The following is a 22014-nucleotide window of genomic DNA, read 5'->3' on the forward strand; positions in this document are numbered from 1 at the left end:
AAAAATTATCAAATATGGACAAAAATTCTTCTAGTGTACAGTACAGAGACCATGAGACTTGTCTTACGTCGCAAACCGAAATAATATTTTTAAATTCCATCTTAAGTTATTTTTTGTCCTCAACAATTCATTAGAAATCTGTATGTTTTAATGGTCATTAAGTCAATTACAGCTCTCTCAATTTATTATTTTTGACTAATTGAAGATAATCTTATGTGCAAACAAACTACTTAGGAAGTGTACTTTTAGCAATTAAATCACCAAAAATACACAAAACCACGTCAAACGATATCGATGTCTGATAAAATTCTTACACGCAATCAACAACACGGCAATGCCTAATGAGAAGCCGATAAAAGTTAAAGAAGTGGCAGGAAATTATCAAAAATTGCAGTATTATTCACGTAAATTCCCATGAAATAAAATTAAGTGAATATTTGAGGAGTGAAGCACTTGAAGATGCTTCTGATCAGATATGATTGTTATTCCTTGACTTTAATTAATTACCTAGCTGTATTTCCGTTTTTTTTTATATGACTTTGTAAAGATTTATATCAATCCACACTAGGAGAGGTAAGGGTAAGAAGTTGGTGAGTCATCAGGATCTTTTGAAAGGTGCGAACCCGAAAATAAGGCGAAAAAGAGTCCCATTGGTAATTTGTTATGTTAAAGACCGGGTGAAAGACGAAGGTACAAGACTGGGAAGAAATCTCATAAATTATTCCTCAAGACTTGGCCTTCCTCTGGGATACATTCTGACCATTCGTCTTTTTTATCCATGCACTTCTTCCATTTTTGATCGTATTTTATAGTGTGTCGGAAGCGTTCATTGGCAAAAAAGAAGGTATTATCTTTTGACTCAAAAATTGCAACACTCCATCTTTTAGTGTTTCTTTCCGTTTTACATTTACAACCAAAATCGCCCCAGTATCTTTCTCAAAGAGACATAAAATTTTTTTTCTTGAATAATGTTTGAGAGAATTATATTTCTTTTCGTGGAATTAGTGCATTGTTTCCCTTTTTTTTTCAACTCAACTCTTCTCTATCTGCAATTCACGTTTTATAAGTATTATATTATTTTGTGCCGAGCGAGACAAGCCACACGAATAATTCTCGTCACAAAATGCATTCCACAGTTCTTTAGTGTAAAATTCGTGGAAGAGTGCCCAATGGTGTTGTCACAGACAATCATAATTTGAGCATTTTGAGCTCCACTTCTCCAAAAAGGCAGTAAAGTCACAACAGAATATTACGTCTATATTGCCCCCCTGTAATTTCCATATTTATCCACCCATTCTTACACCACACAATATCCCATCTACCCATCCACTTTGCACCACTTCTTATTGCACAGTGACTTTACCAATGTGTCCTGAAACTTACACCGTAAAACCACAAAACTCACTACTTTTACGATGCCATCATAATAAAAATGAAGTAGAATTCTAAAAGTCTCTTTCACTTAAATTAAATCGGTTTTTTTTTTGGGACTCACACGCACATACATTTCACTTTTGATTTCTCACAGAAAATCTCTGATGAGGTGCACAAGTTCAGCGACTGTTCGCGAGTATGAACGGTGAGCAACTAAAGTGTCTTGTGCGACTCTTATTCCTCCACTTCGCCGATCGGCCAGTTTAGGAAGACTCCAAGTGCCGCACTAACTCCCCGAACAACCACACACACTCAAGAAGCACCTTCGATAGCGGCCAAGAACCCGAGGGATTGTAATCTTGAAGACTAAGTACATTTTCGATCATAAGAAAAATTATTTTGTTATTAATCGCAAACTCAAAATCTCTAAGAAATAAAACTAAAACTATCATTGATAATACACTTGAAATTAAAAACACATAAAATATGTTACTCTCGTCCCGTACGTGATTGCCTAGAGCTTTAAATCTATCAGCAAAGCTGTAGCTAATCTAATCATAGAATGTTAAAGGACTAAAATAGTTTTCAAGACTAAATATTTAATTACGTGTGAATAATGCTCAAGTTCCAAAATATTTTGAGTCAAACCGGTCATTTAGAACATGGATTTACTACATAACCTAACGCAACGGCGTTATCACACTTGCACATTAAAATTTTAATGTGATTCACATTAATTGCCGCTTGTGAGCGTCCAAATAAGATATTTGTGTCTTTGAGTCACTTAAAATTTTGGGTTTTTTATTTATTGATAATGAAGTGTACTTGGCTTGAAAAAATAAGTTTAAACTTACCTAAAGCATAAATATTTTTCACATTAAAAAATTAAAGAGAAAATCGCATTAATTTTTCGCATTAATACTATAAATCAATTTATATCAAATTTTGCGGGCCAAGTCTACCTTTTTATCAACAAATAGATCAAATTTTGAATATAAAATGATTCAAACACACAAATTACACATTTGGACTCTCACCAGCGACAATTTATGTAAATCATATTAAAATTTTAATGTGCAAGTGTGATAACACAGTAATACAAAATAAATTTTATTTTCTGGACTGGTATAGTTTTAAATAAATATTTTAAAACCAATTGTATAAGCTTGATGATACGGCATAATTTACAAAAATTTACGGACGGTTTATATGTTTTTTTTTTTATTATTTATTATTAATAAAATGAGTAAAAAATAATAAAATGTTCAAGAGAAAAGTTCTCTTGAAAGCACAAAGGAGTTATAAATGGTTTATGATAGAGTTAGCGTCCACCATCGTCTTAGCGTTGGTGACCAACCTCCACAGCCAAACGGCGGAAATGCTCCTTCGCAGGTTGTATATGCCCTCTGAACCAATCAAAAACCAAGAAGTATAGACTGTACAATATTGAAAGTATAAAAAGAAGAGATAAAAAACGAAAGACAAGTAGTCAAGACGACAGGAAGGATCGAATGAGCCGCTGCTTCTTCTCTCTGTGTAGCTCGTTCCAGACAGTCACCCCCATGACAAAGACTGAGCAATGAAGAATGCGGCTCCCCAACTTGGGGACGACGAGACAGGAAGACCTAGTAGACGAGCTCAGCTGCAGCAACTCAGCCAGATAACTAGGCTGACCGCATTGAAGCACGCAATATAAAAAATCAACTGCTCGTGATTGTAGGAAGAGTGGGAAAGATTGCCCCAATACTACATTATGATATTGAGAGACATGGTCGTAAGGACGAAGTGAAAAGATGAAACGAATGCAATTATTAAAAGTTACGAACAAACGCCGAAGCGAGGCTTTGTCACACGAAAAAAATAACTCAGCCCCATAGGAAAAAAGGGGAAGAAGCAGGGTACGAACTAAAAGTAGCCGAATATCTTGAGGGATGAAGAATTTTTGTCTTCTAAGTGTATAGAGGGAAAAGTTCACTCTCCTACTGATGTAGGAAAGTGACGTAGGAAATACATTTTGGACGTAGGGAATAATTTCACTATTGAGATTAAGAGGACTAGAAGAATAACGAGATCTCCCACACGAGATGATCAAAGCTTGGGACTTTTTAGGGTTAAAGAGCAGTTCATTAGAACTAACCCAGCAACTTACTGAGCTTTAGAAGGCAATTCGCCTCGGAGAAGCAGACGTCCGGAGCATTATTATTGCCAAAACAATAAATTTGCAAGTCATTTGCGTTGAATTACAAAATATTTTTACTGTGTATCTTAATATGATGTCCGGAAAGGAAAAAGCTGGCTCGTTTAAAAATATTACATATTCTTAAAACATTCTAGAAGATAAAGTTGGTAAAATTGCAAGGGCTAAATCTAGTTTGTTTTTTATCACTAACCTTTATAAAAATTTTATCAAAATTTTAATTCTTCTGATATATACGATCGAAGAATGTGATAAAACTTAAAATATCGATTTTATTGATCTACGGACATTAGGTAAGCTTAGACGGAACAAGATCATTTTATAATCGAAAGTTTAAAGTTTAGACATAGGGTAGACACTGCTAGATAGGGTATCTAGCAGTGCTTTCATAGGAAATGTATGATGTTCTAAAGATTACAACACTTCAGAATTTTTTCAGCGTTGACAATTATAATGTCATTTCAGTCTATCAGAACGAGAGGGAAATTAAGTAGATAAACTTCGTATGCGAGACAAAAATAAATGTGTCGTAATTGCAAAATGAATACCCCCTAGCCGAGAACATTGGTGCTAGTGTATATTTCTTTGGTTTGAATTAAAAAGTGTGTAAATAGCACAGGTAAACGTGAGCGAGTGAGACCACTGCAAGAACCCAGGTTGAAGCCTCTCGCCAATTTATCTTCTCATCTTCGTGAAAATTTCTCTCAAGATCGCACCGAATATTTTTCGGTTAAAATTAATTTATAAATCTCCACGGCGAGAGATGGTGAGAATGGTCAATTAGAGAGGGTCGCATGGCCAAGGAAAAAAGTTCAGACGACGTTGCACCGAGACAATCTCCGAGACACGCGAATTGAACTGGAGAAGAAAGTCACCAGAAGCTGAGTAGTTGGTGCCTTTTCGAGTCCAAAGAATCGAAGGCGATGACTGAGGTGGGAAAAAGACGGGAAGACGATGAGGTGCATTATTTAAATGGCAGAGGTAAAAGGAAGACTTTTAGCATACAAGAATTGGAGCTCACTGGCCGTGTTCTTTTGCCTCGCTACCCAAACACACTCACACGCTGTGCAGCTGTCGAATCCGCTTGATAAGGTCAAAAGTTGATTTTGAGAAGCTCCAAAGAGGAGGCAAAAAAGGCATCCAATTGTCGTGTTAGATATGTCGTCGTCTGCTTCTTTTCTCAATATATTCTTCTTGCCAAAAAGAAAAGCAAAAAGAGGAAAAAAAAAACAATCATATATGAAAAACGAATCCACCAGAAAATTCTTCGGACACCAGCACAGATGTTCAAAATGGAAGGAAGAAGACAATAAAAAATAGACCATGGCTTAAAGCTTTTGATCATGTTTCACACAGAGGTGGATGATAAATAAATTTCTCGAAATAAATCTTCATCCAACTTTCAAAAATTTCAAACCATTCACATATAGCCACTAAGAACACCTTCAGCCACACACTTCTTCATCCGGATTACCGGCCTCAAGTATTTTTTCTGCAATTTCTACCACACTTGATAAAATAAATTATTTTTGAAGCACTTGAGGATCTTTGGAGAACGTTAGAAAAATGTTTGTTGGAACAAGACATTGTAAAAACAGATGATATTTTGCAAAAGATTTTTTTTAACGAACTTTTATTATTTTAAAGCAATTCTTGCGATACGGAATTGTACCAAAAACAACTTTGATTAAAAGAAAACTATTTCCTTAATGTTGTTTTTTTTTTCAAATACGTACAATATCTATCACTCTAAAAAAAATAATCTTCATTTCAATATCTTGAAATAAACGAAATTGTGCAAAGGACTACCTCACGATGAGTTTTGTCTCCTTTGTAATATTGTGGTTGACCATTTTATTGCACTCATTAAAATGAGAAGATGGAAGTAATTTAAATATTACGTCTCTTTTTAATCTATTTCTATGCACAAATCATCAAAGCTTTTCTTGTTCATTCTACAATAGTTTAATGGGAGTGAGTTTACAACGGATTTTCATTCTATAAAAAAAATGTGGAACCCACAAGGACAGTCTTTGAAAATGTTTTCTATTTTACTGAACAATATTTTTTAATTGTAAAAAATAATAAGAATATAGAAATCTATTTATATATTAAATAAGATGTCATATCGTTTTGCTCATTTTATACTTATCTTGCCTTTTATATTATATTTAATAATCTACCTAATTGTACGCATCTTGAAAATCTGAGAAGAAGTACTTTTAGGTATAGTTCTTTCCCTCTAGATCTAGACTGTTGAACTACCTAACTCATAAACTTCACAGCGGAATTAAATTGATTATTGAATTTTAAACTACCTTTGAATAAATTTAAAGTATTGTAGCTTAATTTAAAATTATATTGTGCACTATTTAAAAAAAAACAGTGATAAGCCCAGATAAGCTTATGGTAACTAAGATTATTTACAGGTGACCTCAATATGCATGCAACTCGGGGTGTTTGTAACTCGAAATACTTGAAAATTCGATTGTGAGCTGAATTTTGGAGGTAAAGAATCGCGTCGAGCAAACTATTCTCGGTGGCAAGAATGGATAAAATTGACTCGACGGGATTCCTTACTGCGGTTCTTTTCCTTCTTTTCTTTCTTCTTTTATATAGGAAGGATCAAGGTACAGTGGGGTGGAATTAGGACGAATGCCACCCACAATTGAAAAGGTATTGATCTCAGAAACAATATATTAAAATTTCATTGTAATTGCTTCATAAACATTGAAAATACAGTCCGCAACATCCTAACAATTTAAAGAAAAAAGTAAAGAAGCAACGTCTACTTTTTGAAATGTGTATTCGAGATGGGATCGAATTTTTGAAAATCGATTTTTGGATTAATCGGATCTTTGATTAAATCGGATGAAATTGGGGTGTCCAGAGAGTTATAGGGTCGGAGGAACGTCTGTTTGACAGGGAACCCCTATAGACACTTTTGTCAAAATGTTGAAAATTATTTAATGTATCTAGTAAAATATTAATAATATAACGTTTTTTCTGTAATATACCTTTTACTATAAACAGAGATGTTCAAATTTCATATCCCAAATGGTACAGAGTAGGGTGTCAATAGGTGCTGACACGAATTCTTAAAGTATCAATAGACGTTCCTTTCACCCTATATTAGCATTTAACGAGGGCTTTCGAAATCACCAAAATTTTTCAAATTCTGACAAGTAAAACTGGAAATATGGCCATGGCCATTTTAAAATTAAATTTTTGACCCATCTAGCTCGGGTCAGGGGGGTCGAAGGGGCTTGACTTTTTTTTAATCTAAAGCTGTTAAGCCCAACTGTAACATATTAAACTTTCAGATCGATTGATGCCATAGGGGCTGAGTTATTGAGAAAACATAGTTTGAAGGTGTTCCAAAATGGCGGAATGGGAGGGGGGGTAAATCTGACATCAACTTCTAACCAGCTATTGACATTTAACCTTTGCCGAAAACCGCATGTTAATACCTCTCTCCGTTCTTTCTCCAGAAGCATTTGTACGGTATATGGTATTCGAGATCTATGAGTATCAAAACACGTATATCCAAAATTTGAGCCTGATCTGAAGAGATCATATTTCATCTCAGACCACAAAAGCTAAAATTGGAAAAAAAAATTGAGCTAAAAGAAATATATATAGGGTAAGGGCTCATAATTTTGGACAGTCTGCTTGTAAGCATCGATGTTTCAAGTCTGAAGTGCGATATTTTCAATACTAATTGACTTTTTTTATTACTCTCTTTTCAGAAGGGTTGTTTAGAAACTTAGCAAGGATTTATTGCCTTTGTTTTTACTAAAATTAGTTTTAATACTTTTAAAAATGAATTGATATGTAGAGGTGAATTTGACTCCTATTTTCGACAACTTGGTTATTAATTTGGACAACTTGGCTGTAAATTTGGACAGCTAATCCGCCCCAACAGAATGCCCATTGTTCTTCATTTCATGAACCAATCTTACTAAGTTCTCTTCCTGTTCATATAAGGGAAACGTAGAATGTCATAAGAAGCCCGGAAACTTTCCATATCATTCATTAAAATGAGTTGACTTCTGTACTCCAAGTACTCGCGGATTCGCTCATTCCTTGACCTTTCTGAGAGCCTTTCAAGGCTTTTCTCACTACATCTCTTTCGTAGAGATGATGCTCCTTTGTTTCTCCAGGCAATTTGTCCAATCTAGTCATCAGAAAAGCTAAAACTTCACGAAACTTCCAGAGAAAAACACCTGTCCAAAATAAGGAGTATCACCTCACTGGTGAATGTCTTAGAAATTTTCCCATTTTTCACACGAAAAATCTAATTCACAAGGCAAATCTCACTTCAGGTCAAATGTACAAATCACTACTAACGTGAATCAACACAATATTCAATGAATATTCAATAATATCACTCAAAAAAAGCGAAGAAACATTGTTAGTACTTCACCACATGCAAATAAGACTGAAGTAAACACAAGGTTCTGTCATATTAGGTGAGATTCTTAACAATCTCACCTACTATAATCCTAACAAAATTTCATGTCGTCCGATCGACCTCAAATTTGGCCAAAATGTGTTTCGCCACTTCCTGATCACGAATATATGGGGGGCTAAGTTACGTTCCCGGCCGGCCGGCCGTCCGGCCGCTCTTTGGAGCTTAATAGCTCCTAAACTAAAAAAGATATCGACTTGCGGTTTTCGGCAAAGGTTAAATATCGTATGAAAATTGCAACATGGTGCATTGACCCCCCACCCCCCACCCCTCCTTCCGCCATTTTGAAGACCCCCCTTTTTTTGTTTTCTCAATAGCTCCGGCCCTATGGCATCGAGCGGGCTCAAATTTTAGTATGTTATAGCTGGGCCTTAGAGCTTTCCATCAATACCAAACTTAAGGTCCCCCGACCCCCCTGACCCGAGCTATAAGGGTCCAAAAAAAATTTCTTAAAATGGCCATAACTCCGGTTATAATTGTCAGAATTTAAAAAATGAGGGCTTTTTGGAAAGCTCTCGTGAAATGCCACTTACTCTTCTAACATCGCAAGTTCATAAAACCACCGCTAGGGGCGCTATTATTAAAAAGAAAATTTTTAAATCTTAAAAGTTAAATAACTCAAAAATTCCTTATGCAATCGGGCTGAAATTTTAGTATGTTGTAGCCGTTGATTATACCTATCAAACAAAAAAAACCTTAAGTCGATCCATAACCCCTGACCCGAGCTATAAGGGGTCAAAGTTCGAACATTGACCGGCCTCTATCTCCGGTTCTAATTAACATATCGACCTAAATTTTACCTTTTTGGTTTCGTCTCGATGAGCACTTTCAGATGGAAGTTCAAAAAGTCACTACAGGTGGCGCTGTGATAGCGTCAAAATTCATCGAAATTCAAAGTCACTTTTCTCAAAAACGGCATTGTGCAAGTTAATGAAATTTTAGTATGTTGTAGTCCAGTCTAGGACGTTTCCAAAATGGTGCGTATGCGCGCTGTGGTTTCAATAGAACCGGAGATATGAGGGGTCAAAGTTCACAAAATTTAAAAAATCATATCTCCGGTTCTATGTGACCGATTTTGATGAATGAGGGCTTAAACGAAAGATCTCACCAAATACTACAACTTTCTAGAACATTTGAACTTCGTGGGACCAACACCAGGGGCGCCACAGTCAAAAAACGAATTTCAATATCACATAACCTCAATTATCTCGACTGTCGCTGAACCGATTTTGATGATTGCTTCGACATAATTGTAGAGGACATTTGTCTCTACATTTCGTCCATACATCATTTTCCGGTCAGACTACGCTATCACTCCGATTTTGCCGTTTAAGTGTGAAAAAATTGATTTTTCCAATAATAACGCTTTGAAATCACTCAGATGCCAATTTGACTGCCTCTACTCCACCAAGACACTTAAAATAGGGTTTTAAATGGAAAATCCCACAGAATACAACAATTATTTGATATAGTTGAAGTTCAACAAATGACTACTTGGGGCACCTCTGATGGATAAAAAACGAGTTAAGAAACAAAAAACCTCGATTATCTTGGCTTCTGAGTAATCGATGAGATCATGTTCTATGGAAAAATTATAGACAACATTCTGGTCTACATTTCACCCATATAACACTTTTCTGTCAGTTCATCCAAATCCTTGATATTTTGGTTTAAATACAAAATTTGTATAATTTCACGAATTTTATTCAAGATAACTGAATGGCGTCTCCTTACTTCAGCATCAAATCGAATTTGCATGCACTCCGAGTTAGCTCGCGTTAAGAATCTCACCTACATAAGCCGGTTAGGATTATCTGTCCCTTTCTCGTAAGCAATTGCTCACACTGAATTTTCAACAAAGCAATTTCAACTCAAATCATATTCAAAATTTAACGTATTTAGTGTTAAAATCTTCCAAAAAGAACAAATATTTAGATAGAATCCATTATTCATCAAATATTGGAATAAAAATCAAAAATTTTAATCAATTTATTTTTAGTGTCCAGTTTTATCTTCAAATTGTCCAAAATAAGAAACTGGACAAAATTATGAGCTTTTCCCCTAATGATTTTAAAATAAAGGTGTTATTTCCGAAATATTTTGAGTTGTATACATTTTTCGACTCCGTACTAATAAGAAAGTATGTTTTAGTATAATTTTGGAATTCCTGAAACTTTATTAAAAAAAAATCACATACCGATATTTGTCCGTTTTTCGTCTGTATTATACAAGTTTAGTAACTGAAGAGTAAAAGATATACACTTTGGTCATTGGTAAATGATGATGAAATAATAAATTGGTAAATAATTTGATAATTAATCTAATTAATTATTAGTCTTTCGATATGTTTCCTATGTATGCACATCAATGTCCTTCAGTAATCCCGTCCTAACAACTTTTCAAAGTCAGAAGGCAAAATAAATTTTAGTTTAGTATATTTTAGTTACAAAACTAATCAATCGTAAAACTGCGGTTAAAGAAAACGATCAAAATATATCACTTTGTAATTTTCGACTAAGATTAATTTTATTTGGATAAAACTAACTCCGGTTCAATTTTCGCAATTTTACAATTGACTATCATTTTATTTTCGTTAGACCCATAAATCGAAATCAAATTTTAGTATTATATGGTACAAAAAAAAACCTTAAACTAAATTGGAGCTTTAGTAATATATCTCTTAGAAAAAAAAACACTATAAAAACATAAATCTCTTATAAAAATTTTCCGCAGCCCAACCACCTAACAAAAGGGTTGGACTAGAAAGTAAAAAAGGTGTAACATATATAACCCCCACACTGCAAAGAGGTGAATGCGGCAGAATTGAAAAGTGTTTAGGAAAATGTGGGTCGTCGCGTGCATTTCCACCATTTATTGGCCCTCAACCAAAAACAACTGATGAGTAACATGTTTAAATTTACAATTCCTCCTCCGTCCCACAAAAGTGTTTCTGTGTAATCCAGAGAATTTGGAGTATTAGAATTGAAAATGGGATTGTGTGTTTGAGGAATCTATTTAAAAACTACTAACTTCTCATTGCTGATCTCACGTATTTTCTAATCTCTTGCCCAACACACCTGTTTACATTGGCCACGAACACTCTTTCATTATCACACCTCTTGAAGAATTTTCACCTCGTAATCGCCGTGACGTTCGCGATCATAAGAAAAAGTGGGAATTTATTAATAATCCATCTCATACAATGCCTGATTCTTCCGTGATCCGTCTCAGTGAGAGTGCTCAAAGTGGATTTTTAGAACAAAGAGTGGCTAGCCTGAGTAGCTTGCATTCTCCAACACGTCTTATTAGGGACTTTTATTGATTTTTCTACTCCTCATTGCGCTCAAAACTGCAATTCACACTGCAAACACACCTCACGTTAACAATCTACGTGAGTTTTAAAGTGGAAAATGGGTAGGAAAGTGTCCGAAAATTAAGTAAATTTTCCCATTAAAAAAAAGCTGTCTGGCTGACACGGAAAAGACTATAATGGAGCTTTTTATGGAGCATTCGGAAGTAGGTCACTGAAAGGAAACACTTGGCAATTGATGAGAGTGATGTTCTTTTAAATTTAAATGCTCATGTTATTTTGAACAGGGTCAAAGTCGACAGATAATACTCCGAAAATTACTGCGAAAATTATATCTGTCAAGGCGTACAAAGAATTTTCAAAAAAAAAAAAAATAGATCACTGATAAAATGTCTATTGATAAATATTTTACTGCGCTCTCACTTTCGTCTCTGGACTAAACTGTATGTTATCAGGCAAAAACATGAGTACATTTCCAAATATTTAGAGAAATTTCAAATCATTCTCTCAATACGACTTGCGACTTTGAAAATTTTAGGTGAAACAATTATATGAAGAATCTAAAAATCATACCTATTAAGCATCTTCTAGATGGACTTTAAAATATTTTATCGGGATCATAGCTCTATCTAACATGATTTTGATCCCTACGTACTGTACTATTCAATAATTTCAGACAACACCCAATTTTTTATTGTTCCAACTTAAATAAGGGTAATATACTGCGTATACCATCTTTCAAAATTAAAGAGCATCAACTCATTTAAGTAATTTTTCAAGAGGCAATATAAGATATTCAATTTCTTGTAAAAACCACCTCATACTAAATTTTGAGAAAGAAATGCTTATTTCTTTTATATTTACTTGAGTCCTTTAACATCAAGTTTTTTTTACGTTGTTACTAGTTAAAGTATGATTTTTTCTCTAAAATAGCATAATAAAAAAAATTAGCAGAAATGTGTTTAAGCTTAAAATAATATTCTGAGATTTCAAGATGGTTCTTGGCTTCATATTTCTACTTAAAATTGAAAATTTAAATTTACTGACTATTTTTACTAATCTACTGAGAAAATATGCTTTTTTACCTTTGAAATTGGAGAGCAAAGAGAAACAACTAGAATGAGATGTGTCCATATTTCACAAAAGTAATAACAGTAAATCATTTTTGTGCTTCTTTAATTCATACTAAGTACGCAAAAAAAATATTACAAAAAAAATATTGTGAAGAATAATCGCTCGTTCATAACCGATTTCGTTATCAGTTGCCCATTAAGTAATCCATTTCTTAGTTTAAGCAGAGAGAAAGATTAGTCAGAAACTGATGGAAATGATATCTGATTATTATTTTAATCATTATTAAATGTTAAAAATATTTTAAATCAAGTCAAAATTAGAGCAAGTTTGAGTTTGTGTAAAACCTGGGAATCTCTGATAAGTTTCAATTTTGAGCAATTGAATCAGCAATTTTGAGATCATCTGTGGAATTGAATTAGTTTTTGTAGATTTGTAAAGATAAAGTAAAGTCCAAAGAGTTCACATTACATAATTTCAAAACTATATTTTTTTTATGCTAAATAATTTTCTATAACAACAACGCACTTAGAATAATCCTAAATCATTGTGGGAGAATGTGTCTGAAAAGTTTAAAATATATGCTCCTATAGGGCAGCTATTGCTTCTGTATTCGATTCAATATTCGTATTCGATTCTCATTGCGATTTTCATTTAAATTTCTGGAATGATACAAGTCCTAAAAATCAAATGTAGCGAATACGGTGAATAACCAAGGAATTCGTAATTCGAAACTTTGATTTTCAGCATTGTCGAAGAGCATTTATAAGAACGTATGGCCTTGATGAAAATGATTTTATCTACGCTAAAATTAATGTTTTTCTCATATATTTTAGGATTTTCCGTTCAACCCTTCCCTCCCCCACCCCATAAAAACCTTTTTTTATGGCTCGAAAATGTGTTGTGAGATTTTTTTTTCCATTTTACTGCTCGAACTCCACAGAGAGAGCAGTATATACAGTGGCGGCCCAAAATAATAGAATCACTTTGCAAAGTTTATATTTTTTTAACATTTGTATTTTTCCCCATTTGTTGATATAATTCTGAAGTTAAAAACTTAAAATTATTATAAATGTGAAATAAGGGTTGTTTTGGTCGCTAGAGGTCTCTGTTTTACACAGAACACGTCAATAATGAAATTTTGTTCGGCCAAAAAAATTAGAAAACTGTCATTTATGGTTTCTAAATATGACTTTATTTAAACTTATTCGATTCATAGACCATATTCTTTAATTGAAATGAAATGTTGTTCAAACCAAATTTCACTATTGATGTATTCTGTGGAAAATAGAGACCTCTAGCGGTCAAAACGATACTTATTTGACGTAAGGTGATTATTTGAACATTTCTATATCAAAATTATTTCAATGAATTGCAATAAACAAAAATGTTAAAGGTAAAATAGTGGTCATTGCGGAGCTGATTCTATTATATTGGCCGCCACTGTATAATTCCTCGATTTTTTCACCCCCCAAAATTTCCACCTTCCACACCCGGAAACCACTTTTGTCAACAAATCTTCAGACGCGATTTCTGAGAAATGTCGTCACGCAGTTTGTCGATCTGTCCGTCTGTTCGTTCGACTGTCGCCACCTCTAGAGGCCAAACGGTAAGAGATAGCGACTTTGGATCTTCGGGGGACCCCTCCATAAGTCGACCCTCATTTTTTCCCCACCCCTCCCCTTCCCCTCCAAAACCATATTTTTTTTGGGATTGCTCGAAAATGCGTCGTGCGATTTTTTTCATTTTTGGATATGTTTTAGTGATTATTATTATACGAAAATACCGTTGAATCATTCCTAATAACGGGTTTTCAAGGTCAAAGGTTAAAAGATACTAGAAAGCGCATTTATCAAGCAAATGGTATCATGTTTGGGGTCGTTGGAAAGGCCTTGTAATTTCCTATAAAACTGAATTGGTTCCAATCGGTTCTGAACCGGTAATAAACCGGTTTATAGCCGATAAATAATTTTTATCTGTAAATCAATTCTATTGCTTTTTAAAAAAAATTTGGGGAATCTTTTGAATGATTTATAAATCGTTTCAAATCGGTTGAAAACCGGTAAATGGTAAATGATGCGAAAGTAGTTTTGAGGTATATAGCATCTAAGTCAAGAGTTCGAGCATTTCGCAAAGCCTGGAACGCTTTGCCACCCCTTTAAGTATGTTTTAGAGATTACCCAAGCGGACATTTCGTCCTTATATGAAAATACCGTTGAATAATTGCAGGTTTTCAAGGTCAAAGGTTTTTTTTTACCTTTTTAGGCTTTAGATAGCGCACTTATTAATCATATGGGGTCACGTTTGGACTCGTTGGAAAGGTCTTGGAATTTCCAACAAGACTGAACCGGTTCCAATCGGTTTTGAACCGGTAATGAACCGATTTATAACCGATAATTAATATCCAACACAAAATCAATTGCATTACTCGTAAGGCATTTTGGTCGATTACTTGAGTAATTTATGAATCGGTTTAACCCTCTAACGGTGTTTTCTTTAATATGCGAAAAAAAAAGTTCTAAAACAATGTTTTCAAGGATAATTATAAAAGTCGAAAAATCCATCCATTCTTCATTATCTCTTTTAGTTTTGGCCCTAGGTGAGAAAATATAAAAATTTTTTGAAACTCTTTTTGCTTCTAAAATTCACATTTTTAGTTTTTTCAAATTTTTTAAATAAAATATACAAAGTAGAATGACATATCTTTCAGTAAAAAATAAATTTATTATAGTCAGATAACTTTAAATCGGTATTTTTATGGAAATTGGAAATGAGTTTTTTTGCACAAATATTTTTTGTTGCTTTTTCTCTGACCTGTCACACAAAACTGGGAATAGCAACAAAACGAAGAGTCAAAATGAGTTCAAACTTTCAAGAGATGTTTATAAGACTATTACCGAGGACACTATAGCACTTTTAAATAAATAAAACCTTTATTGTCGCTGTAAATGTGATTTTTGTGAAGACCGCCTGGAGGCGGTCTTACCCGTTAGAGGGTTAAATCGGTTGCGAAAGTACTTTTGAGGTATTAGCATCTAAGTCACAAATTTGAGCATTTCACAAAGCATAGGAAATTTTTGAAAAATTCTCTCACATTGTCAACTTCCATTGACTTACTACAAGACAAGAATGAAATCAGTGTCAGATCGAAATGAAACTTGGCATAGTTTCATACGTAGAGTGGTAAAAATTATTGACTATTTGTTAAAAATTCTATCACTTGTTTCAATATGATTTTACACTGACTTTTCAGACAACCTGTATCAAATTCGTTAGCATGGGGTTTTTCCTAAATAACTTTACTCCTCAGTATTTGTTGATGGCAATCAGATAATAAATACAAAATAATACAATTATGAAAAATTCAAAAAAAATGCTAATCATAAATTTTGGGAATTTTACAAAATACAAAGAATCAAACGAGCTTATCCATTTTGTATTTCATAGAACATTTTTTTTAAACAGAATTGTTTAGTTAATAAAGAAACCATAATCTCTGACGCAAATTCATTATCATGATTATAAATTTGTAATATTCTTTTTTTTTTACGAGTAAATCGAAATAGATGATTGATTAATATATTCTTACCCCTGATGCTTCCCATTAAATGTCTATTAATACTCACATTTAAGAATATTTTCAATATCAACATCTTATCTTGTGAAACTTTGTAAACAATCTAATTATAAATAAACTGATAAAGTGATTCACCTGCATTCTCACTTTCTCTGAATCTCTGATTCACTAAAAACGTTAAGTTTGCCAAAAAATGAATCTTCTGTTTGTTTTTGCAATTAATCAGGAAACACGTGGCCAATGGTTAAATATTGGAGAGTCCAAGTCCCTCATGAAGAGGGATAAAGGGTTAAATGCAGTCATTTGGGTCGATGACTTGCAATGGATTGAGTCATATGGTGTAGGTGGTTTTTGGGGGCATGTTTTTTTTTTTGTACACTTACCAAATGGTTCTGGCCACCTGAAGTCGCACTCCAGCTGTTTTCCCTGCAAGAAAGAAGCACAGGAAAGGAAAGATCAAAAAATCGCGAGTCTAGTGGTGCCATCTTGGGTACACACCTGACTTCGCCGTTCCTCTGAATCACCGGCATCTGTGGTGTACTGTCATGGATACGCACTTGTGACGGCGAAATCTCCTCAAAGACATCTCTAGCTGAGAAACGCTCCGCCATCATGATTGGACTCGCGCCAAGAAGGTCATCGATGTTTGTGTGGCGCGAAATAAAGAGACTTCGCGGAGATTTGCGCGGCTTTTGGGGTACATTATCATACGGAGAGTGATTTCTTGTTGATTCGAGACCTTCAGGACTAGCTCTATCACCCAGAGGATGATCTGCTTTAACCACTTCTTCATCTTCCGACGATTCTTCTTGCATAACAGGAGATTTTTTGGGTTGTGGCTGAAAAATTTGATGCTAATTGAATTGTACCTAATGAGGATTGTATTTCTAAATATTTCGTTCTCTATATACCTTTGGAGATTCTGGGCCAAGCCACCAAGCTCGTTCTCCAGACTCAATATGCCTAATCTTGTACTTTGGATTTGGAGTATCAGATTTGGCTTCTGAACTACTTCTCTGTTGCATTCTAATTTTATCTGCATCTGTAGAATTCTCACTGAGCATCCACCATGCTTTCTCCCCGGATTCAATATGCCTGATCTTGTATTGAATCTTGGGGCTTTCATCCCTCTTCTCCTGACCACTTTCTCCCTCACTGTTATTCAACCACCAAGCCTTCTCTCCTGAATCAATATGCCTCAGTCTGTACTTCATTGTATCCCCCACACTCGATGATTCCGTTCTCACAAGTTCAGCCTCCTGTCTTAGACTATCAGGAGTATCACTAGTGGCACTGTCGACTGACCAGTTAGGCTTCTCGGGCGACAACTGAGACGAGGGAGTTTTAGAATTTAAGAGAGACACAGGTCCAAGTGCTCGAATCAAGAATGATTTCGCCTCCTCATTTTTAGACGACACGACATCCACTGACTCACTCCGTGATGTTGGTCTACGAGTGTAAAAAGGGATCATTTCACGTGTGAGTGTGGCACGGTCGTTTAGCTAAGCAACCGTCCAACGCGGAATCTTTCTCAATCAATTCAAAATTTCAATTGTTAACCCATTCAGTCAATATACCAGAAATACTAGAGATAGAATGTTCATATTTTGGGATTAGTTTGGTACAGATTAATAGATGAATTTTTTTAAAAGAAAAATTTTTTATCCGTTATGGGGGCGCGGAGAGCCTCCCTCAAACAGGCGTCTTAACGGTCACTGAATTTAAATTCTGTACATTAATTCATTACAAACTCTATTGATTTAGATAGAGTACCTATCCAAGAAAAAAGACTGGCAATCGGAATTTAAATCAGGAAAAAGGATGAAGGCCAATTTTACCAAATTCGACGAGATGTCGAATTTTACGTCCGCCATTTTGAGCAAAATTTTTGCATGACTTTCCGTGAAGCGAGAAAAGAACAGCAAAATGTATTCCCATCTCTGTCGGGCTATTTTTTCCAAGTAATTGAAGGACTAAAGTAACTAAAAATCTATTCTCGACAGAAATTCGAATATCAATTGCCCTGGAATAAATCATCTAAAATCACTCAATTTGCATATGATGTATAATACCATGGTAGGGAATGGGTTAAATTCATGCAATTTTTTCGTCCGATTTTCTAGCCACATCAAAAAAAAGCCAGTGATAAGCCTAGATCAGTTTATAGAGGTGCGATTCCTTCATTGCAAATTTGGATTGTGGCAAACTCAAACAATATTTATACATAAATAATGCAAATTTTTCGGAATTCTTAAACTGTATTTAGCGTATTATCGTTATTAATAAGGAAAATTGGATGTGAAATGCATATAAATGTCTAAAAAAAAAATTTAAAGTCGATTTTCACGGAAACTATAAGAGATATAGGCTTCAAACTTTATATCCATTTAGAGCCTCTTTCAGGCTTGATATGTGCAAAATTTCACTTGAAACTAAGGAAAATTGGAAGAAAAATTGTTTAAAAACCCTAAAATCGATTTTCTCAGAAACTATGAGAGATCTAGGTCTCCAACTTGACATCATACTAGAGTTTCGTTTAGGCTTAAGAAGTGCAAAATATGCGAAAAATTTAACGACCTGCGAAAATTCGCGACCCGCGAAAATCCGTGAAAAATTTCGCGATCCGCAAAAATCTGCAAAAAATTTCGCGACCCGGGAAAATCCGCGAAATTTTTTGCGACCCGTGAAAATTCGCGAAAAATTTCGCGGCCCGGAAAAGTCCGCGAAATTTTCTGCGACCCGCGAAAAGTTTGACAACTCGCGAAAAATTTCCCAACCCCCGAAAACCCGCGAAATTTTTCGCGACCCGCGAAAATCCGCAAAAAATTTGGCATCTCGCGAAAATTCGCGAAAAATTTCACGACCCGCGAAATATAATATATAAACAGTGTCTACTCAATATACAGTGGCGACAAGGTAAATAGCACAGTTTCGGATACTGTAATATATGCTTTGTTTTTCGAAAAATTATGCTTTCAAATGATGAAACTAATAATAATAAATGAACTTGTATATAAATACATTTTGAATATGAAGAAAAAACCTGAAAGTTCTATCAAGAAATTTAGTATACGGTAAAAAAATTCTTGAAATGGCACTTATTGAGAGGACAATATAAATAGCACACTGTATAAGAAGTGATAGTTTCCGGCTTCTACTGCAATTAACAACTTACGAATTCTATTTGAAAATTAAATTTGGATTAATTAGAACTTAGTTAAGTATCTTTCCGAAAAAATGAGCGTTTGACAACGAAGGATCATTAAGGAAATCAGGATTTGGCATTATTCTAATGTGATTGTATTTCATGTAGTATGGATATTTACTTAAAACTATTCCAAATTAGTCACATTCGAGAGATTTGTCTTGTGGTCAATCGTTTCCTTTAAATTCAACAGGATTGAGATCCTTCGTCTTGGCCATACCAGAAGGTCAATTTTGTTCTGATTGAACCACTTTTAAAAACTCTTGGCAGTGTGTTTGGAATTATTAGATTGGTTAAAACTTAAAAAACCAAAAGTAATTTTTTTTTCGATGTTGAAGTACATGTCTTGTCCAAAGATATCCTTGTAAACAAAATCGTTTATATTGCCTGATATTCCAGATACAGACCATACGCCACTTCGCAAAAAGTAACCCAATACTATAAAATTACCACCGCTAAGTTTTACGTTCTTAGTTATGTATCAAGGACAAAATCCTTCACTTTTGAAACATCTAATTTTTTTATTATGTCATATTCAATGATATTAAACAGGAATACATCGGTTCAAAGAATATTATTCCAGAATTACAGGTCCTTCTGCATATGCTCTTTAACAAAAATAAAAAACCAGATACGGTTTCGTTTGAATGGTTTGAATACTAAATCTGTACGTTTGGAAACACTTCTAAACCGTGTATTTTTACATAACTGACTTTTAGTAATGCTCATATGAGTAACTTCTTTAAATTGTGTTCAATTTGTTGCTTTATTTTCTGTACGGCGGCAAAAGAATTCAATTTTACTATGCGAACATGGCAGAATCTTCTCAAGAAAAGGTAATTCATGTTGGAATTTTTCTAATTTTCTGCTTGAATTGATGGTTATCTTCCTTGAACATAATTTACAAAAAAAAATCTTAGTAATCCTAAACTTTTTTACGTAAAACTTGGAAATCTGAACCAAAAGCTCTACTTACATGATTTTTCAGTTCTCATAACTTTATTTTACGAAAATTTGTAGCGTAAATGCCTACAAATGATCAAAAATACAGGAATTTGATGATTTTTTAAAATAAAAGTAAATTTCAGGTAATATTTTCAGAGAAAATGAAAGTGTGCTATTTAAATTTGCCGCATGAATTACACCTAAACTCATAAAATGACAAAAACACATGGTTTTAACAGATACAAATATTAAATAATTATATTTTTATTTATAATGGGCATTATATTTTCTAAAAAATAAAGCATGATCAGGAATAAAGATTGATATTGTATCATAAAACATCTAAATAGGAAAATCGCTGAAGGTGTGCTATTTATCTTGTCGCCACTGTATATAAGAGAGAGCGAAAGAGAGTGAGACGAGTGAGAGAAATAGCGCAATACCAGGTGTTACGCCGCTTCTTCCGCTTTTTTCCCACCCGACGATGCTACGCGCAAAATTTCTTAAAATTACAATCTTCATCTTGAAATATCTCGAGAAATCATGGAACAATTTCCATTTTTTTTTTTAATTAGTCTACTCAAGTAGCGCTACAACATGAACATAAAATGGTTCAAATTGCATAGGCCAATTTCGAGAAAACCTAGAAAAACCGGTTCTAAACCGGTTTAGAATCGGTTTTTCAAAAAACTAATAGCAGAGAAATCGTCGTACGCGCAAGTAGATATGTATATTATAAAAAAAAATTATGAAGATATCTCTTTCCAAACCGGAGATATTGCGTACTACGGACAGCCGGACGGCCGGCCGGACCCGAAAATGGCGGCCTACCATTTTCGGCATCAGGGATGTCCAAAACATATACCCTGTGAATTTCAGCTCGATCGGAGCACTTTTAGAAAATCGGAGAATCACAATAGGTGTGATTATGAACACTGTGAGAGAAATCCGAAAAAGTTAAAATAACATTCCGGAAATGTTAATTTTACCCTGCAGTATTGACCCGAAATCGGTGTAAATATTACCCTTTTTAGGTGTATTATGGGTTAAATTAACCCTTTTTCATGTTAATTTTACCCTTAAAAAGGTGCAAAATTAACATTAAAAAATATTGATATATTTTTACACCTAAAAAGTGTTAATGTTACGAGGAAAAAAAGTTAATCGCACCCTCTTTTTTTTCTCAGTGAAGGAATCACACCTAATTAATGCATTATCACTACTTTTAGTATTTTGTAAAGTAAAGCAATTTAAAGATTATTTTCAATACAGTTATTGCTGTCTCAAGCAACACAACTAAATCCCCTACTAAATCATTTGTAAATTGGTTTTGTCACTCAGATCAACAAAACTGCGCAATCGTTTTGTGACGAAATTAACTGACCTGTCCATCGATAATTCGTCCGCTGACGTTGCCAGAAGTGAACCCCTCGATGATTCCCGAATATTTCTCGAGTCAACAGCGTCAGCGTTGCTCAAACTACTTGATGAGCTGCAGCTGGGAGATCTTTCTAATCTCTCAGCAGAGTCCACTGGTGATGATGATGATCTTGATTTTCTGGGTTGATCTGCAGGACCCATATTTAGAGCAGACTTTCGGAAATCTTTATTTGCCCACTTCATACATCCAGGAGTTTTTGTAGGAGACTCCGCCTTTCCCGGAACTGGAGGTGGAAGACTCTTACTACTCTCCGGTGATTTGGATTTTGAAGACTTGGAAGATGGTGTTTTAGACTTTTCACTTGAAGGACTTTTGGATTTGTCACTACTCTTTGAGATGCTAGATCTTTTGGTTTTTGCTATAGACACAAAAATATGGAAAAAATTAAAAATAAAATTGAAAAAATTAAATAAAAAAAATGAA

At 34.4% G+C, this 22014-nt stretch overlaps 1 protein-coding gene across 2 annotated transcripts in view; it reads right to left on the bottom strand.

The window, feature by feature from the left end:
* Nucleotides 1–22014, bottom strand: part of LOC129801641 (FH1/FH2 domain-containing protein 3) — an 85913-nt gene that overhangs the window by 55722 nt on the left and 8177 nt on the right. For both annotated transcript variants that reach the window (XM_055846882.1, XM_055846883.1), the window contains exons 4-7: nucleotides 21535–21949; nucleotides 16912–17449; nucleotides 16499–16854; nucleotides 16384–16426 (exon numbers count right to left, since the gene is read on the bottom strand). In XM_055846882.1, the coding sequence (XP_055702857.1) occupies nucleotides 16384–16426; nucleotides 16499–16854; nucleotides 16912–17449; nucleotides 21535–21949 (1352 nt within the window). The remainder of the gene's footprint in view (nucleotides 1–16383; nucleotides 16427–16498; nucleotides 16855–16911; nucleotides 17450–21534; nucleotides 21950–22014) is intronic.

The sequence above is a fragment of the Phlebotomus papatasi genome, chromosome 2 (genome assembly GCF_024763615.1).
Source record: "Phlebotomus papatasi isolate M1 chromosome 2, Ppap_2.1, whole genome shotgun sequence".
In the NCBI taxonomy this organism is placed as follows: Eukaryota; Metazoa; Arthropoda; class Insecta; order Diptera; family Psychodidae; genus Phlebotomus; species Phlebotomus papatasi.